This window comes from Agelaius phoeniceus, chromosome 13, assembly GCF_051311805.1.
Source record: "Agelaius phoeniceus isolate bAgePho1 chromosome 13, bAgePho1.hap1, whole genome shotgun sequence".
NCBI lineage: Eukaryota > Metazoa > Chordata > Aves > Passeriformes > Icteridae > Agelaius > Agelaius phoeniceus.
In genome coordinates this window covers 7,612,012-7,629,680 of record NC_135277.1, presented here as the reverse complement: position 1 = coordinate 7,629,680, position 17,669 = coordinate 7,612,012, and the positions used below count along the sequence as shown (strand labels likewise).

The 17,669-nt window shown below is 52.1% G+C and overlaps 1 protein-coding gene across 3 annotated transcripts; it reads left to right on the top strand.

Moving 5' to 3' along the window:
- Nucleotides 1–5,228: 5,228 nt before the first annotated feature.
- On the top strand, nt 5,229–16,514 carry DET1 (DET1 partner of COP1 E3 ubiquitin ligase). Of its 3 annotated transcripts, none has more exons than XM_054641910.2 (5): nt 5,229–5,304; nt 5,963–7,077; nt 10,321–10,511; nt 12,137–12,328; nt 16,055–16,514. In XM_054641910.2, the coding sequence occupies exons 2-5, from the start codon at nt 5,995–5,997 to the stop codon at nt 16,242–16,244; spliced, it is 1,656 nt and encodes a 551-aa protein (XP_054497885.1). In that variant the 5' UTR covers nt 5,229–5,304; nt 5,963–5,994; the 3' UTR covers nt 16,245–16,514. The 3 variants fall into 3 exon arrangements, with proteins under 3 accessions (XP_054497885.1, XP_054497883.1, XP_054497884.1); XM_054641908.2 differs by having other exon boundaries at nt 5,236–5,509; XM_054641909.2 differs by having other exon boundaries at nt 5,236–5,530.
- The last annotated feature ends 1,155 nt before the right edge of the window (nt 16,515–17,669 follow it).

The window sequence follows — 17,669 nt, the reverse complement described above, 5'->3', positions numbered from 1 at the left end:
GGGGGGAGAAACGCGATCCCCCTCCACAGCAAAAGTCCCCGAGCGCCCATGGCAACAGATTGCAAATGTCACTGCGCATCAGCCGGGAGGAGCTGCCGGGCTGCCCCCCACGGGCGGCACGGGGGACACGGGGCTGTCACCCCCACGGGCGGCACGGGGGACACGGGACTGTCACCCCCAGGGATGGCACGGGGGGTACGGGGGACACCGGGCTGTCACCCCCACGGGCGGCACGGGGGACACGGGGCTGTCATGGCACGGGTGGCACGGGGGACACGCGACTGTCATCTCCACGGGTGGCACGGGGGACACGGGGCTGTCACCCCCACGGGGGACACGGGGGACGCGGGGCTGTCACCCCCACGGGCGGCACAGGCGTGGGCAGAGCTGTCACCCTGTGCTGGGTGTGTTGTAGGGGACAGGGTTGTCACCCCACGGTGGCACAGCAGGGACAGGATGGTTCTCTCCTGGCTGGTGTAGGGGTGGGGACAGCGCTGTCACCCACACAGAGACTGACTCCAGCTCTCACCACGGGGTGTGCAGCTCCCCCAGACCCGACCCCTGTCCAGGAGGTGCTGTCACAGCTTGTCCCCACGTCCCCTGTGATCCCTGATCCCCAGCAGTGACAGCCACCCCCAGCCATCCCCTGTGAGCCCCATTTCTGCCCCCTCTGGTCCTGCCTGGCCTCTGTCCCTACAAGGGGCTGTTTTGCAAAAGCCAGGGAAATTTTGGAGGGTGTTTAAAGCAGATTTTGCCTTCAAGCAGAGACAACTGGTGTTGTGGAGCAAGAAAAGGGGGCCCAGCCCTGAACCCACAGGTCCCAGGCTGGATGCTGACCACATCCCAGTGGTGGTGATTCCATTAACAGCTGCTAGCATTTGTCCAGTTCCACTCCAAAATGAGCCTCTGACACCAGTTAAAACCAGAGCAAGGAACGTTTTGGTGACAAGGAAAGATTTCCTTAGAGCTGTGAAGGTGCACCAGTGCTGCATCCTGCAAACTTGGCTTTGATGGAGCCTCATCCCAGTGAGACCTGTCCAGCGTGGGGAGAGGGGGGCCCAAGTCCTGACTGTGCTGGAGAGCACCTGTTCACCCTCTATGAAAATAGAATGTGAACATGAATCCCCCTGCAATGGGAGCCCCAAAATCTGCAAATGTGAATAAAGTCACTCCCCAGGCGTGGGGAAGAATCAAATATTTAATTACACCCTTGTTTTATTGTAGAGATGAGATACACCCAAGGACTCTCTCAGTTTTCCTTTGGTCTTTTCTCACACCAACAAGGGTTTTCCCCCAGCTGGGTAATGATCTTTAGGATGCTTCAGCCTAAAAGGACCCCATGGAGGCAGCCAGCTCCCACAGAACAGCCTCACTAATCCCTGCATACCCTGGGATTTGGAGAGCACCTCAGGGCTGCAGCATTCCTTCCCCACACCAGGACCCTGGGCAAACTTCACCCTCTTATTTTACATATTAAGAATAATAAAAAAATAGGGGTCATTTTCTTTTCCTCTACCCTCAGCTCGATGAAGGAGTTGAAGCCACCAAGCCCAGTGGCCATGAGAGAGGGTTGGCTCAGGACCTGGAGGGTTTCCTTCCTCCATGAGCTTCCCTGTGAGGAGATGGTCCAAGTTTTCCCCCAGGGATTTTGTGCTGAGGGTTGTATCTGGCTGGGGGCAGCCAGGATGGGAGCAGCCCTGCCCTGTGACCTCCCCAGAGCTGCTCTCCTCACACGCCCTCTCCAGTCCTGGGAAAGCAGCCACGGGATCCAGGGATGGGAGGCTCTTGAGAAACAGCCAAAGCAACAACAGCAGAAGGGTCCTTGCTTGAGGAACAGGAAAAAAAACATCCAAAGGAGCCCAAATGAGCTGCATTATATTATTTTCTCTCTCTTTTTTTTTTTTTGTTTAATTTTTAACCCATCTGCTGGCTCTGGAGAAACCAGCTGGAGGTGGATGTGGCAGGGTGCTGGTGGTGCCACAAAGGCACGGAGCATCTCTTTCCTTGGCACACTGCTGAAGGGACTTCCCCCAAAAGCAGCACAGTGACATCCCAAGCCAGGGACCCAGAGTGGCCCTGCAAGGCTGGAGCAACCCTGCAGCCCCCTGGGCCAGCCCCCAGTAGCCAGGGACCCTCAATGCCCCAGCAGCATCCACAGCAGCCCCAGGATCAGAGCTCTGGCTGTCAGGCTGGGCTTGCCCTGTTCCTCTGGCTGGGGATATGCAGAGGGACACCCCACCTGTGTGCCAGCACAGGAGGAAGGGGACAGCTGTGTGACCCCCATTGCTGGAGCCCAAAGGGTCCCACAAAACGCCGTGGGAGCTGGGAAATGTCCCAGGGGTCCTGAGCCCTCAGCAACCCCCTGGCTGAGGGTCTGGCATTGTGACCCCACACCTCCTGCCTACCTGAGACTGAGATAAACCAGGACTAACTTTGTCCCTAGCCTTGTACCTGCACTGGGATTTATTGCACAAGATCCCAATTCCTGCCGCTGGCTGGAATGGGCCCAACGAGGGTCTTCCGACCCCTCCCCAGCAGCGGGAGGGGGCTGAGCTGCGAGCAGGCTGTGGGATGAAGTTCTCAGCTCTGGGAGCACCAATCGCTGCTGCATTAGCGGCTCTTTTGTCCGGCCAGGAGCTGCGGAGCTGCCCTTCGGTGGTGCCGCTCGCTCGTTTTCCTGCCAGCTGCTGTGTGCTTGGATGTTCTCCGGTATTTAGCTTGATCCTATTAAGGTGGATCTCAATTAATTAGGCAGGAGGCAGAGAGACAAAGAGGGAGGCCGGGGCCATTCGTTGTAGCCTTGTCATCGCGCCCTGTGCCACCGGCAGGCACGGGGACCGGGGCAGGCACGGCTGAGGCTGCTGGGCACCAAAGTGCTGTGGGATGGCAACGGAGCAGGCAGCTGGGGTGGCACTGGGGTCACCCCACGGCTCAGGGATGCCAGGCAGGCTGACACCCCACAGGAAGGCAGCTGGAGTCACTCAGCTCTCATCCCCTGGGGCAGGGGGGTCTGGCTCTGTCCCAGCGATGCTGAGACCCTGCAGCATCCCATAAACACAGGGGACTCAGCGGTGTGAGCCTTGCCACAGCACAGGCATCCCCCTTCCATGCAGGTGACACCGGCTGGGTGCTGCTGTCACAGCCCTGGGATGCAGGGATGGGATCCCCCGGGCTCCCCAGCACCTCTGGGTCCAGCCACCCCACAGCAGAGGGAGCACAGCCCTGGGATGCAGGAATGGGATTTCCTGGGCTACCCAGCACCCCTGGGCTCCCCAGCACCCCCACAGCAGAGGGAGCACAGCCCTGGGATGCAGGGATGGGATCCTGTAGGAGCATCGGGGGGGAGGACGATGGGGATGGGCAGAGACCAGAGATCTCTGCAGCCAGGTCGTGGAATTTGGGGTTCATTGCAAAAGGCCTGGGTGCAGGGCCCTGCTGGGAGCTGCCAGCCACAGCTCAGAGCAGGCTCCAGAGAAGAGAGGGGGAGAGAGGATGAGAGGGTGAGAGAGTAAAAGGGTAAGAGAGTGAGGTTCCCGTTACAATACAATAAATCTTCTTCTGTGTTGAATATTCTGATTCTCAATAACCAATCTAGTACAATATACAAATCCTATAGCATTTACATACAGCCTATAAGAATCATTACATTACCATACTGTGTTGCATTTTACACCCTCAAAACTCCTCTTTGGACCCCTTCTGCCAAGCCAGTAGGGTCTGCTCTGATCCTTGGACCTGCCTGCAAGCAGAGGGAATTGTTTAATGAAAAGGGGATCACCTTCAGTCAGCCATACCATTGTTTTCCTGTTGTTCAGTAACTAAGGGATCTCAAAGATTGCTTTCATTTCAGTCTCACTTATAGTTTCTATATTCTCACAATCTCTTGCCAGACAATTATATTTATAAGGCTTTCCTGTTTCATCTTCCCCAACAGGATCCCCCGGGCTCCCCAGCACCCCTGGGTCCAGCTGCCCCACAGCAGAACACATCCCTGGGATGCAGGGATGGGATTTCCTGGGCTCCCCAGCACCCCCACAGCAGAGGGAGCACAGCCCTGGGATGCAGGGATGGGATTTCCTGGTCTCCCCAGCACCCCCACAGCAGAGGGAGCACAGCTCTGGGATGCAGGGATGGATGGGATCCCCCAGGCTCCCCAGCCCCCCGGTCCGAGCTCCCTGCCCCTCTCCAGCTCCTGCTCCCACGCCTGCTGCTGGAGTGGCTCCGAGAGCCCTGCGTGGGCTCAGCCCCGGCGAGAGGCCGGCAAATGGATCTCAAGGGCTGCCTGACATTCCTGCTTCCCTGCCTTTGAAGGAGAAGAGCCCCTCAGAGCTGCCCTCAGCGCTAATGCACGGGGCGGAGGTGTGCTGGTAAAAGCCAAGGCTGGCAAAAGGCTTTCAAACCCTCGGGGAGGCCCGAGAGGTGCCCGGGGGTGACCCCAGGCTCTGCTGTCGCTGTTGGGGTGTACCCCAAAATGCTGGAGGGAGGTGTGGTGGTGTCCCCTGAGGTGTCCCCGTGCTGGGAGTGATGGGGCTGTGCCAGACCCTTCCTGGGGATGGAGGAGATGCTCCAGGCATGAAGGGGTTCAGGGGGTTCAGGGGGTTCAGGGGGCAGGGAGGGGGTGAAGGTGAGCATAGGGGGCTTGGGGATGGTTGGATGGGTTTGCAGAGAGTGCTGGGATGAGGTGGCCAGGGTGGAGGAGGGTGTGGGATGGATCTAGGGGGGTACAGGAGGGTAACAGAGGGTGCGGGGGGGGCAGGGTGGGTGAAGGCAGTGCTGGAGGTGCAGGGAGTGCAGTGTGGGTACAGGGCGGGCAGGATGGATTTTGGGTTGCATGAGAGGCAGGATGGGTTCTGGGGTTCAGGATGGGTGCACGATGGGCTCTGGGGTGCAGGATGGATGCTGGGGTTCAGGGTGGGTGCTGGGGTGCAGGATGGGTTTTGGGGTGCTGTGGCTCAGGATGGGTGCAGGATGGGTTTTGGGGTGCAGGGATGTCAGGGTGAGTTCTGGGGCTTCAGGATGGGTGCAGGATGGATGCAGGATAGGTTTTGGGGTGCTGGGTTCAGGATGGGTGCAGGATGGGTTTTGGGGTGAGTGGGCTCAGGATGGGCGCGGGGGGTGCCCGGTGCAGGGTCCTCCCCGCGGCCAGGGGGCGCGCCAGGCCGCTCGCAGCACTCTGGCCCGGCAGCCCCATCTCGCTGGTGCGGGGGCCGGAAGCGGAAGTGCAGGGACGCCCTCCCAGCGCTGTGCCGTGGCGGAAAGATGGCGGCGGCCATGGCATGAACGGGACCCGGCGCGGACCCAGCGGTGAGAGTGGCCGATACCTCTCCCCGGTTCTAAACCGGCGTGGAGACCACCGCGGCCCCCAGTTCCCCGTGTCCCTTTACCACTCGGGCCAGCGGGAGATCCCCAGTACCTTTGGCGGGCGGGCCCTCAGCTGCCCTCGGGCTTCCCTGGAGCTCAGTCTCTCCTCAGCCCGGGGGACTGGAGCTCCTCGCTTCTCTCTCGGCAGGTGGGCTCGGACACATCACGGGTAATCCCTCCTGTGCCCCCTCGCCCCCGGCTCCCTCCGTTCTTTCCAAGCTGTGCCCTTTGCCTGCTGCTTGTCATGTGTGCATTTATCCCTGGCTTCTTGGGCTCCCTTCCCGGTGTATGGAGGCTTCCTTTATTCCCGTGATGTCCAGCTGTGCCTGTGCCCTTTCCTGGCTCCCTCCTTGTTCCCTGCTGTGTCTGTTCAGCAGGCACGACTGCCATGGAGGCATCTCTGGACTGCCCTCCTCGGTGCCTTGCACTGAGATCTTTCTTCCAGTCCCTCCCCCTGCTCCCCGTGTCCTCCCGTGTAATTCCCCCCTCCCTCTGTCCCTTTTAGCTAAGCCCCTCTGTTGGGCACTGTGGGTCCATGTAAGCAGGTTGCCCATTCCCTGAATTCCACCCCGGTTCCAGGGCACGTGTGCTGTCCCCGCAGGATGAAGATGAAGATGAAGTAGAGCTCTGACCATGGACCATGAGGCCCCCACCATCAGGCCCCGGCGCATCCAGAACCAGAACGTCATCCACCGCCTGGAGCGCCGCCGCATCAGCTCGGGCAAGGCGGGCACCCACTGGCACCAGGTGCGCGTCTTCCACCAGAACGTCTTCCCCAACTTCACCGTGGTCAACGTGGAGAAGCCGCCCTGCTTCCTGCGCAAGTTCTCCCCCGACGGCCGCTACTTCATCGCCTTCTCCTCAGACCAGACCTCGCTGGAGATCTACGAGTACCAGGGCTGCCAGGCGGCCGAGGACCTCCTGCAGGGCTACGAGGGGGAGATCCTGGCCAACGGCAACGACCAGAGGTCCGTCAACATCCGGGGCCGGCTCTTTGAGCGCTTCTTCGTGCTGCTGCACATCACCAACGTGGCCTCCAACGGGGAGCACCTGAACCGCGAGTGCAGCCTGTTCACCGACGACTGCCGCTACGTGATCGTGGGCTCGGCCGCCTACCTGCCCGAGGAGCCGCACCCGCCCTTCTTCGAGGTGTACCGCAACAGCGAGTCCGTGACGCCCAACCCGCGCTCCCCGCTTGAGGACTACTCCCTGCACATCATCGACCTGCACACGGGCCGGCTGTGCGACACGCGCGCCTTCAAGTGCGACAAGGTCATCCTGTCGCACAACCAGGGGCTGTACCTGTACAAGAACATCCTGGCCATCCTGTCCGTGCAGCAGCAGACCATTCACGTCTTCCAGGTGACGCCCGAGGGGACGTTCATCGACGTGAGGACCATCGGCCGCTTCTGCTACGAGGATGATCTGCTGACCCTGTCTGCCGTGTACCCCGAGGTGCAGCGGGACACGCAGACGGGGATGGCCAACCCCTACAAGGAGCCCTTCATCAACTCCCTGAAGCACAGGCTGCTGGTGTACCTGTGGAGAAGGGCCGAGCAGGATGGAAGTGCTATAGCCAAAAGAAGGTTCTTCCAGTACTTTGACCAGCTGAGGCAGCTCCGCATGTGGAAGATGCAGCTCTTGGATGAGAACCATCTGTTTATCAAATACACCAGTGAGGACGTGGTCACGCTGCGGGTGACAGATCCTTCCCAGGTACAGAATCACACAATGGTTTGGGGTTGGAAGGGGGCCTTAAACATTATCTAATTCCAGCTGCCCTGCTAGGGGTCCACTAGGCCAGGTGGCTCAGATACTGCCTCCCTCTTCAGGCTGCTCATTGCTTTGGGATAAGTGCTCAAGCATTACAATGCTGTGAGCTGTTCCTTAATGAGTCTGTAAAGGTTATTTAGGATCCCTAGTGCCTGAGTCTTTTCTGAAGCCTCTGATATTGAATAACTTCTGTGTCTTCTGTTTTCTTAATTTCTGCCTCCCTCTTCAGGCTGCTCATTGCTTTGAGACAAGTGCTCAAGCATTACAATGCTGTGAGCTGTTCCTTAATGAGCCTGTAAAGGTTGTTTAGGATCCCTAGTAGCTGAGTCTTTTTTGATGCCTCCGATATTGAATAACTTCTCTATCTTCTGCTTTCTTAGTTTCATTGCTTCCTTCCTTCTCACCTGCAAAATGAGAAAGATGTGATGTGTTAGCAAGTTCCTTTCTCCAAGGATTGTTCCACATACTCACAGATGCTGTTCAATCCCCTTTCCCTCCCCAAATCCCCAAATGAATTTAATTTTAGCTGATATTTTATATAGTCCATTTAAATTGTGGAGGTAGTCTCTCCCTTTTCTCATGTATCTTCAAGCATGTTTTTCAAATATAATAGTCTTCATTTTCCCTGGTACAATTACCATTTCTGTTCTGCCTACGTACTTAGTCTTTCAAGCTCCAGTAAGAGGTAGTATTTATGATCTCTCCAAATTGGAATAGCAGCTTTTAGATCAGGCTAATGGGCCAATTGCTTCTCTTTTCAATTTATTACTAAAGAAGTGGAATTAGAGCAAATGTAGCTCAGTTAGTGCTGGGTCCCTTCAGATGTTTCACAACCCTACATGTTGATCATCTCTTTTTACTGCTTTTAGAGTGGTTGGTCACGTTTTGAGCCCTGTGAAACTAAGAGATTTTTTTAAGCTAATTTTTATTCTTTTAATCAGAATGTTTTTATTCTGTTGAAAGTATTTAGCAAGAACTTGTGATAAATCTCCAATGCAGCATGTAGGTCTGATTGTTCCCCAGAGGTTTATTTTCTCTCATGCACTCCTCTTCTCCACATCTTTGCCAGGACTTAGGTCCTAGAAGAAACAAACAGTAGCTTTTTGTGTGTTGCATTTGTCGAGTTCTTCCTGGGAGATGTCTCTGTTTTGTTTTGTTTTATTTTCATCTTCTGTGGTGTTTGTTTGGGGGAGTTGCTTTGGGAGGAAATAGGTAAGGCTTTATCTAATCCATGTTGCCCATTGGTGTAAAGCTGAACGTCTGTCTCAGAAATATGAAGGCTCTGTGCAAGTGGCCTGCAGGGTTCTGCTCGTTGCTGGTGTCTGGAATGAGCTCCTGGCCCTGATGTAAATGTTTGTGGCTGGCTCAGCTCTGCACTCTGCTGTGGTTAGTAGGGTTTAGTGCCTGGTTTGCTGCAGGGAGCTCTCCACTCTCTTCCCCCAGGGTTACTTTAAGATGCAGTTTGTGGTTTGTTTGCAGTGTGCCTCAGGCGCTGGGTTTTGTGCTGGGGGAAGAAAAGTGCCTCATTTCTCGGTTCTTCCAGAGGTAATTCCAGATGTGGAGCAGTCTCCACAGACCTGTCTGAAGGTAGGCGTTGCGTTAGGGCTTCCTGAATAAAACTTGGCTCACAAAATAACTACAGCTCCCATTTTTCTTCAGTCTGTCAGACAAGGAACATGAGGTTTCATCCAATTTCAGGATCCTTTCTCCCCTCTGGCTTCTCTGCCAAGAAGGTTGAGGAGTTGCTGTTCATGGTTGTGGGTCGTGTGGTTTTTGTCTGGGTCTGCACTGTATTCTTTGAGATCTTCAAGAGTGTGCTCTGCATAGGTAGCTTGGAGGGGTTGTTGCTATTGTAGGCTTGTGTTGATAGGCTTGACAGCATTGCTGTGTGGTTTTTGTGGCACTCAGCTGCTGCCTCCCATGCTGTGATGATGTTTTGGTGGTGTTACAGGTGCTGCAAAAGCAGTGAGGGTTTCTTTGCTCAGGGACATCCTGTAGATGTGTCTCTATGTTAACCTGGCAAAGGAACTTTTTTTATTTAAAGTTGGAGGATACTCCCTGCAGTCTTCAGTGATTTAAATAGTTTTTCCTTCTGCTGTCCTCTCTTATTTTCTCTCTGCTCCAACCCTTAATTTCAGAAGGGCTTCCCTTTCCTCAGGCAGTAGTCTAGTGAGTAACCTCATCTTGTGTGTTTCGTTTGGACATGTAGGGGCTGGATTGTATTACCATAGTTTATTTTGGGGCTGTAAAACAAACAAACCTTTTGATATTTGCAGGTGGGTGGGGTGGGCAGAGTGCCTGCCATCATCCCTGAGCATTGTTTGGGAGCAGGAGGTGAAGCATTTAGGAATTGTCTCTATTGACAGAAGATTTTACCAGATGCCATGGGAATTAGTTCCCTTTGAAGAAGGGGACAGGTTCTTACTTTGGGGTGCCAGCACTCCTGTCTCTAATGAAAGCTGCTTTTTATGACCAAAAATTAAATATGCCCTTTCCCAGTGGGATGGGAATGTCATCTCCCTTTGCTGTAGCTGTGCTGACACAATGTCACCTTTTTTTCCCTATTTCTTGCTCATTTGTGCCAGGATTCATTGCCATTGCCAGTCCACAGCATGGTACAAGGGCCATCTTGCAGGAGGATGTCAGCATTAAGAAGTCATCAGTGTCTTTCAGATTTTCATTTCTGTGTTGGCAGAGTACCTGGAGGGCACAGCTCTTTGTGGGCAGTGATGTAGTGCACAGTAGCTAAAAAGGCTCATCTCTGTGTGATGCAGATATTAAGAAGGGGAAGAAACTAATATATCTATGCAGAGGTAAAAATAATTTAATGTCAGCTAGCATTGGATCTGAAGTAATTTTTTCAGCAGGAATGAAAATTAAATTCAGCACTTGAGTTAGTGTTTTGTGTTTGGTGGAGGAGAGAGAAGAAGAGAAAACAGTACGGTTTCATCTAGTTCGAGGTGAAAAATTGGAAGCCCATTAAGTTTTCTTAAATAATCACAGCTGAGAGGTGGATAATTGGGTACATGTTGAGGCATTCCAATAGGAGAATGGATTAGTGTGAGGATGTAGGATTCTCCTGTGCTGTGGAGAAATTTGGATAGGGTTTGTGGTGTGATGTGGAGAGAAGGAAGGGACAGCTTCCCCACCTGTGCTCTCCTGGGTAACCTCTGCCTCTCTCCCCAGCCCTCGTTCTTCGTCGTGTACAACATGGTGACCACAGAGGTCATTGCCGTGTTTGAGAACACGTCTGATGAGCTGCTGGAGCTGTTTGAGAACTTCTGTGACCTCTTCAGGAATGCCACCCTGCACAGTGAGGCTGTCCAGTTCCCCTGCTCAGCTTCCAGCAACAACTTTGCGAGGCAGATCCAGCGCCGGTGAGCCATTCGGAGCATGCTTTATTCCGTATAGACACACGCTCAGCCCCGTCCGCTGAAGGCCAGTATCAAAACCAACCCTGAGAAAACCAGTTCCTTTGGCCCCCTCTGCCAGCTGGTGCAAGGGTCAGGACTATACATGGTTCATTCTTGTAGCCTGATGCATCTGATTTTATATTCCACAGCATTTACCTTTTTAGAGGAAGGAACAAAGCAGTTGCAAACTGCTGCTTAGAAGAAAGGAAGGGAATTTTGAAAGATGTTTCTGTCTCTCCTTGAGCAGTAACTCTTTTGGAGGTTATTAAAGTGTTACTGCCCAGTAACTTTGGTCCCTGAAGATAGGATTTGTCAAGATGCTGGCATGATCCAGTTGTGTGTATTTTGCCAAGTGACATTCTCTGAATTTAGCATGTACCAAACTGTGTCCTGTAGCATTTCCTCAACATCAGTCACCAGCTCGTGGTTATCATCACTGTACTAGGAGAAGGGAAACTCATCTGCTTAGATCTGTTGTGAAAGCTGAACAAAATACCAAAATAACCTCGGTTTCTAGAGTATGCTTTAACAGTCATATATGGTTTTAATGAGGCAGAGTGTGTTATTTTTCTAGGAAAATTTTGTTGTGACTCAGGTGTTTTTCCTTCCAGTGACTTGTTTCTCATCATCCAAAGTACTTGCCATCCACTTATGGGCATCAAGCTTCTGTTGACTTTAGGCTGGTGTCACATAAGTCTGACGAAATTGACTATGTCTGTAACTTTCTAGAGCAGCCTGTCAGGAAATCCATAATGCTTAATAGGAGAGAGAATGAGAGGACTCACTGAAGACTCACGAAGAACAACTTCTGCCTTTTGTTAGAGTAGATAGGAGAGTATTTTCCCCCCCTTGCTACAAGGGCCTGTAACAAGAGTGTTGTAACTTCTACAGCAAAGTACCATAGAGCATAGTCCAGAGTGAGCTGGCTTCTGGCTGAGTGTTTACCCTCCTTATTGTCCCTGCAGCTGATCTGACTGTTTTTGCACATGTAAAGTTTCAAAGTTTTCTTGGAAAGAAAAAATCCAGCCTGTGTTAATCTCTCCAGGAAGAACTTTGAGCTCACTGTAGTTTCTGTAGAGCTTTATGCTCCTCATCAAGGTTCTTCTTCATCTAAGGTATCTCCCTTTATGCATTTAGAACAATGGGTGGAGAGAGAGGAGGATTGTCAAGTCAATGTTAAGGGCTCAACTGTTACTGTGAAAGCCCCCTGGCTTTTGCTCATGCTGTTTCCAGGCTTTGTGGTAAAACTTGGATTGACTGATCAGCTGCTAATCTGTCTCTCCCTGTTTCTGATCCTGTTCATTTCCTGTACTGCAGAGCAGCTGGGTCCAGACGTTGTGGGTAGGCACATTCTTCTCCTTCTGTCACTCTGGACATTCTGAGTGAGACAGTAATGATAAGGGAGGATGAAAAGGTTAGCAGAACCGGTTGATGTTTGAATCACTGTGATACATCTTTGGAAACGAGCCGCTTTAGTTCTTACACTGCAGCTGTTTTCTCTCCCTGTCAGTTTTCCTGCTTAGTTTGTTTAAGATGTGCTGTTCAGCTGTGGCCTTTGTGAACAGAAGGTGTCTCTTGCTTTGCTGCAGGTTCAAAGACACGATTGTGAACGCCAAGTATGGAGGGCACACGGAGGCCGTGCGGCGGCTGCTGGGGCAGCTCCCCATCAGTGCCCAGTCCTACAGCGGCAGCCCCTACCTCGACCTGTCCCTCTTCAGCTATGATGACAAGTGGGTGTCAGTCATGGAGCGGCCCAAGACCTGTGGTGATCACCCCATAAGGTATGGGGAGCTGTATGTAAGGAGAGAGCCGCTGTAAAAATCACCTCTGCCATGGGGCATCAAGTGTGCAGAATAGGGAGTAGATGGAAGCCTTTCTCTTAGGAAATCCTTTCACCAGGGGATGTATTTCACAAAACTTGGCCTCTCTTCTTTACAGTAATGTGGATGTGTGGGAGGGCTCTTCATGTTTCCTCGCTGAGCTGCTCTGCTCTGGGGAGGGTTTGGGTGGTGAAGTCTCAGCCTTTTCCATATGAATGGTCTTGTTCCTCCTCCTCTTCTTGCAGTGCTGCCGTAGTGTTTGGGTTGCAGAGTGATACAGCTCTGATGTCTGCTTTCCTATGCTGGAGGATCCTCTCTGAGCATGTGGGTTTAGTTGGCAAGGATTGTCTGGTTTGTCCTGTGAATAAAATAGTATCTGGGCTAGGTGTTACTCAGAAAGCTTGTGGTATTGATTGAGCTGTTTTCAGACTTCCCTTGTTTACTGTTCTCACCATGGGAGCTGTACTCCTTGTCATACTCCCTTCTCTCTGTGATCTGTAGGAAATTTCTGTCTGTAGTAGGAATTTTAGCCAGTTGCCAGGGCCATTCTGTGCCTATTCTGTCTGAGTCTCCAATGCTGGCAGAGGGAGTAAGTCTGAGCTTGAGAATAAGGAGGTTTGCAATGCTTCTTAAAGAAATATCAGGACTATTTATTTCTTTTTGTTGGCTGCAGCCATGGCTGCAAGAGGTAGTGGTTAAAAATCCGACGTCTCCAGCTTGACAGGCTCAAAGAGCCTGAGTTACCCAGGCAGAATAGTATTTCTGCTCCTAGTACTGCAGAAGCAAACCTATATTCTGAAAACAAAGAGAGCCTTCAGTGCCTGAGTGCTTTGTTTAGTGACTGCACACATGTTGGGGGCTCAGGCAGCCTAGGGAGATCATTCTGGACTGCTTCCCAACTTTATTTTCATCAATGCATGCTCAAAAAGTGGTTTCATATCTCCCCTGGCCCTGACTCAGGTGGCGGGGAACTTCTGATTATTCCTGCGCTCTCAATTCCCAAATTATGTATATTTAATTGATTCTTCTGCCTGTATGATTTAGTTTGATCTCCAGCTTCCATGTTATCTGCAAAGAAAGCCTGCCCTTTTCCCCCTTGTCATGCTTGATGTTGGGGAAACTTGCAGGGTGGCAGTTGTCTGCCAGCGCCAACCTGCGCCGGGCTCCCGCGGACAAAAGGCAGCAGAACCGCAGTCATGTGCTGCGGTGGAGTCTTTGTAGTAAACAAAGCCAAGTGCCACCTTCCCTCCCTCCCCTGAGCAAACCAGCGTTTCAGAGCCAGAGCTTTTAAAGCTCAAAGCTGTGCAGAGTCAATTAGGACTTGAATAGAGCCTCGGAGCAGTGGGGCTCCTAGTTTTTTGGAAAGTAAGCAGAAGATGAGGCGCTAACCTTAACCATTCAGTAGCTGAAATAGTGCTGCTGTGGTTCTCACATGCAAAACAAAGGGAGTAATAAAATAATGCCAGCTGCCTGTTGGGGTTAGAGGGCTTGGAAATGAGGGACCACAGGATTTGTAATGTAAGTCCTGTAATTGTCTGGAATGGAAAACCCTTCAGTAGCTAAGGTTGTTATAATCTGTGTGCAGTTTCCTCGCACGATGTGTGAGCTAGGAAGGCTTCCAGACCTTTTCCACATCAATTCAATATTTCTGTGCACTGCGTTCTTTTAACCCTTAGTGCTTGTCTGCATCCCAGAAGGTTCAATTCTGCCTACTTAAGAGACCAATGGTTGTTTGCTGTCAGGTGGGAAGGACTTTAGGTTCCCCATCACCACCACCTTCCAGTCTCTTTTCAGGAGGCCTGAAGAGATATTCAATGGGTGAAATGATGGCACTTGAGGGAAGAGGCTCTAACACAGCTCTACCTATAGCAGGGGGTCTCTAAAATCCATCTAGATGGCTAATAAGGAGCCATTTAACCAAAGAATTGGTCTGCAGATAAATCTTCCATTTTCCTACGGTTTGAAAAGGCTGGTCTTGCTGTTTCTGTTGACATACAATTTTATATTGCAGTGCCTAATTTATCCCCAGAATGAGAGCCCATGGAAATGGCCTCTGATTGCAGAGCACTTTTAAAAATACATTTAAAAATACCAAACTGAGCACATCTTTTAAGATTACAGGGAGCTTCATCTTCAGTAGTAAATTGTTGTGAATTGGGGGAGAGAGGAACAGATGGGGGACTGTGCTTTATTTAAAGAATGACCCTCTGCATACCCAGCCTTGTGTAGGAGGGAAAGGGCTTTTTGAAAAACCAAATACCAAGATTGTGACTCTCTTGCTGGGTTCTTGTGTGCAATTTTCAGGCAGGGCTGGCTGGCACTTTGATTCAGAGGAAGGGAGAGGAGAGTGGCCCTCCAGGAAGAACATGAGGTTCTCAATAGGCTGTGTTGTTAAAATGTGGAGTATGTCTGCTCCTGAAACAGCATTGCTGGTATATGTCATCATCCGTTCTTCCAGGCTGAGTGCATTGTATTGCTGGCGGGGGGGAGATGTGCTCAGACATTAAAAGCATTCTTGGAGTTAAAATTGGAGGAAAATGCAAAATACCCGCATGCACTAAGTGTTGGTGGAGAAGAAAACAGCTGGGAGGCATAATGGCAATTCTGTGCCTGAAGCTGGAAGAGGTCTAATGAAAATGGTCTAACAAACAGAGGCAACTTCAGGGGGAGGACTTGAGTTAGAGCCCAGCTACTTGGTGAAGGTACCACGTCCAGAAACCTCCACCCCTACATCCCAGAAGCCTTCTCCAAAGTCTAGGGGAGGGTGGGATCCTCGCAGAGGGTCCTGTGTTCTGACAGCAGCAGAGGACACTGGTGTTGCCTGGGCTTATGTCAGTTACACAGAATGTGCAGGGGAGGTTCAAGAAGCAAAGAGCTTCCCTGGACTCACCTGTCTCTTCAGAGCTTTTTGTCTCATCCCCCTGAACATGTTCCCTCTGTGCTGGAGCTGTGTTCCAGAGCTCACCTGTTTGGAGATGCGTATCACCCACACAGGCAGGTGTGTGGGTGACAGCAGAAGGTCATAAGGTTTTCCTTGACCTCTGTCCTTGCTGTGGTTATTGAATCCGATTCATCAGGTACCTCTTGCACAGCCTATCTCATTAATGCTTTATTGGTGGCAATCTAAAAGGAATTGCAAAGCCTTGCTTGAGCTGTACGCTACAACATGGCACCCTTGAGCAGGATTGCAGTGACTTCCTTGACTGAACAGGCACAAGGACAGCAGTGTAAAGCCTTCACTGGCAGTACCATGAAGAGGAAGGGAAGGGGTGGCCTGACACTCTCAGTGAAGGCCATTGTTAAGGGAAGGGAGCTCAGTTCTGTACAGTATATCTGCCTTGGGGATCAAGGGAGCAGCTTGCATTAAGAGAGGATGGAGAGCCAGCACAGGTGGGGCCTGAACCAAACTGACTCTCTCTTGTGAAGTCAGCTTTGTCCATCAAAGTGACAAGCAGAGTTCTCTCATCGCTAATAATAAAATAAAAGTGATGTTTTTCTAGACAGTGGAAAACAACTGCCCTGAGAGGGACTTCCCTGCGAAGCCAAGAGCCAGGCACCCAGCTAAGGACCTTCTGCTCCTCAGGGAGCACCAGCGCTCGAACGAGGCACTTGTCTCTGCATGCAAAGAGCCCAGATGGCAAAGTCAATAGCGGGGAACAGCCATAATTGACTTTCTCTTCCTTTCAGATTTTACGCCCGTGACTCTGGCCTGCTGAAGTTTGAGATCCAGGCGGGGCTCCTGGGGCGCCCCATCAATCACACGGTGCGGCGCCTGGTGGCCTTCACCTTCCACCCCTTCGAGCCCTTCGCCATCTCGGTGCAGCGCACCAACGCCGAGTACGTGGTGAACTTCCACATGAGGCACAGCTGCACCTAGAGGGACTCGGGGTGCTCTCCTTGGTGCTGGGCCTCTGCCACTGGTGCACCAAAGCCAGGCACTCACACCTCCTGGGAAACCAAACCGTCACTCATGGAAAGAAGCCTCACCTGGCAGCTCCTACCAGCGGCATCTCGCGGGGCTCTCAGCCGTGGATCAGCTGATGCACCCCAGTTATGGGAGTGGGGGGGCTTCTTCTGACCCTGTTTGTGCTGCAGAGATCCCCCTGCTGTCCTTCCCTGCTCCTGTTGATGAACAAAGTGTAGCTGAGGTTCCTTTCCTCTGTTTTCTATCCTGCTGTGGGTCTTAGGATGGCAGAGGTGGAGCTTTGCATCACGCTTGTGGAGCACTCCCTTCTGCACTGGTGCTCTCCTACCGTGTTGGACAAATGACCTGGCACAGAGGGAAGGGATGGGAGCCATGGGGAGGGCTGGGATCCAGCTACCCCTGTTTGTATCTTCAGAATTGCTAGGGAAATGAGATCCTGCTCTCATCCACACAATCTACTCATGTCATTTTAATATGCAAGAGGTCAGGAAAAAAAAGGTGTGAGAAATCACTACAGTTGAGAGACATGAGGTGTGTTCCTGACCCTTATGCAAGTCACTTAATCTTTGTGCCTTAGTAAAAGCTCCTAAGTGAGTGGTGGTGTTACAGCAGCAGGCCAGGGCAGCTGGTTGTGTCTGTAATGCACGAGGAGGTGCATGCAGGAGGAAGATGGGTGTCTGGGAAGGGTGTGGGGAGCAACAGCAGCTCCTTGGTCATGTCAGAAGGACTCTCCTGTAGCATGGGGGTTAATCCTTATGGCCATCTGCAGGTTCTGCTGCTGAGAAGAGGGACACCCAGCTGCTGGCACCCTCCTGTGTGTTGGAGTACCAGCATAGAAAATGAGTAGGATTTGCCCAGGAAGAGGGATGGAGACCTGAATTCGTGTTCACTGCTGTGGGTGGGCAGTCTGGAGATGAACTTGTTGACTTAGGTTGCTTACCTCTGTCTGTTTGATACACTGTTCTCTGTGAGAACCCAGATGCTGTTTCCAGGCTTCAGAGCACAGCTGGCCAGTATGGCAGTGTTGGCTGGACCATGGCAGTGTTTGTGCTGCTGATAAATTAAGCTCCTGTGTGTAATTACCTGCCACTGTGGGCTGGTGAGGATGCTGGCCTACCCTTCTCTCTTAAAAATGGAGTTCTTGGTTGTAGGCCAGCATTTGGGGGTTGTTACACGAGGGCTGGTTTATGACTGCTGCCAGGCAGCACAACTATCCCAGCATCATGATGTGCTCCATATCAGAAGCTGCAGCCTGTTCTTGTCCCATTCCTTTAGGAGGTACAGTGGGGGCAATAGAAAATTGGTGCTAATACACAGGAGACCCTCTCCGTTAAAGGACCCTGTGGGTGTCTAAATTGGACCAAAATGAGCTGTGGG

What these genes read in the sequence shown, in the direction of transcription:
- DET1 (XM_054641910.2), top strand. Translation starts at nt 5,995, where the DNA reads ATGGACCATGAGGCCCCCACCATCAGGCCCCGGCGCATCCAGAACCAG. An exon ending in GCGAGGCAGATCCAGCGCCG is followed by an intron (nt 10,512 to 12,136) that starts GTGAGCCATTCG and finishes GCTTTGCTGCAG; the next exon opens with GTTCAAAGACACGATTGTGA. An exon ending in TGTGGTGATCACCCCATAAG is followed by an intron (nt 12,329 to 16,054) that starts GTATGGGGAGCT and finishes TCTTCCTTTCAG; the next exon opens with ATTTTACGCCCGTGACTCTG.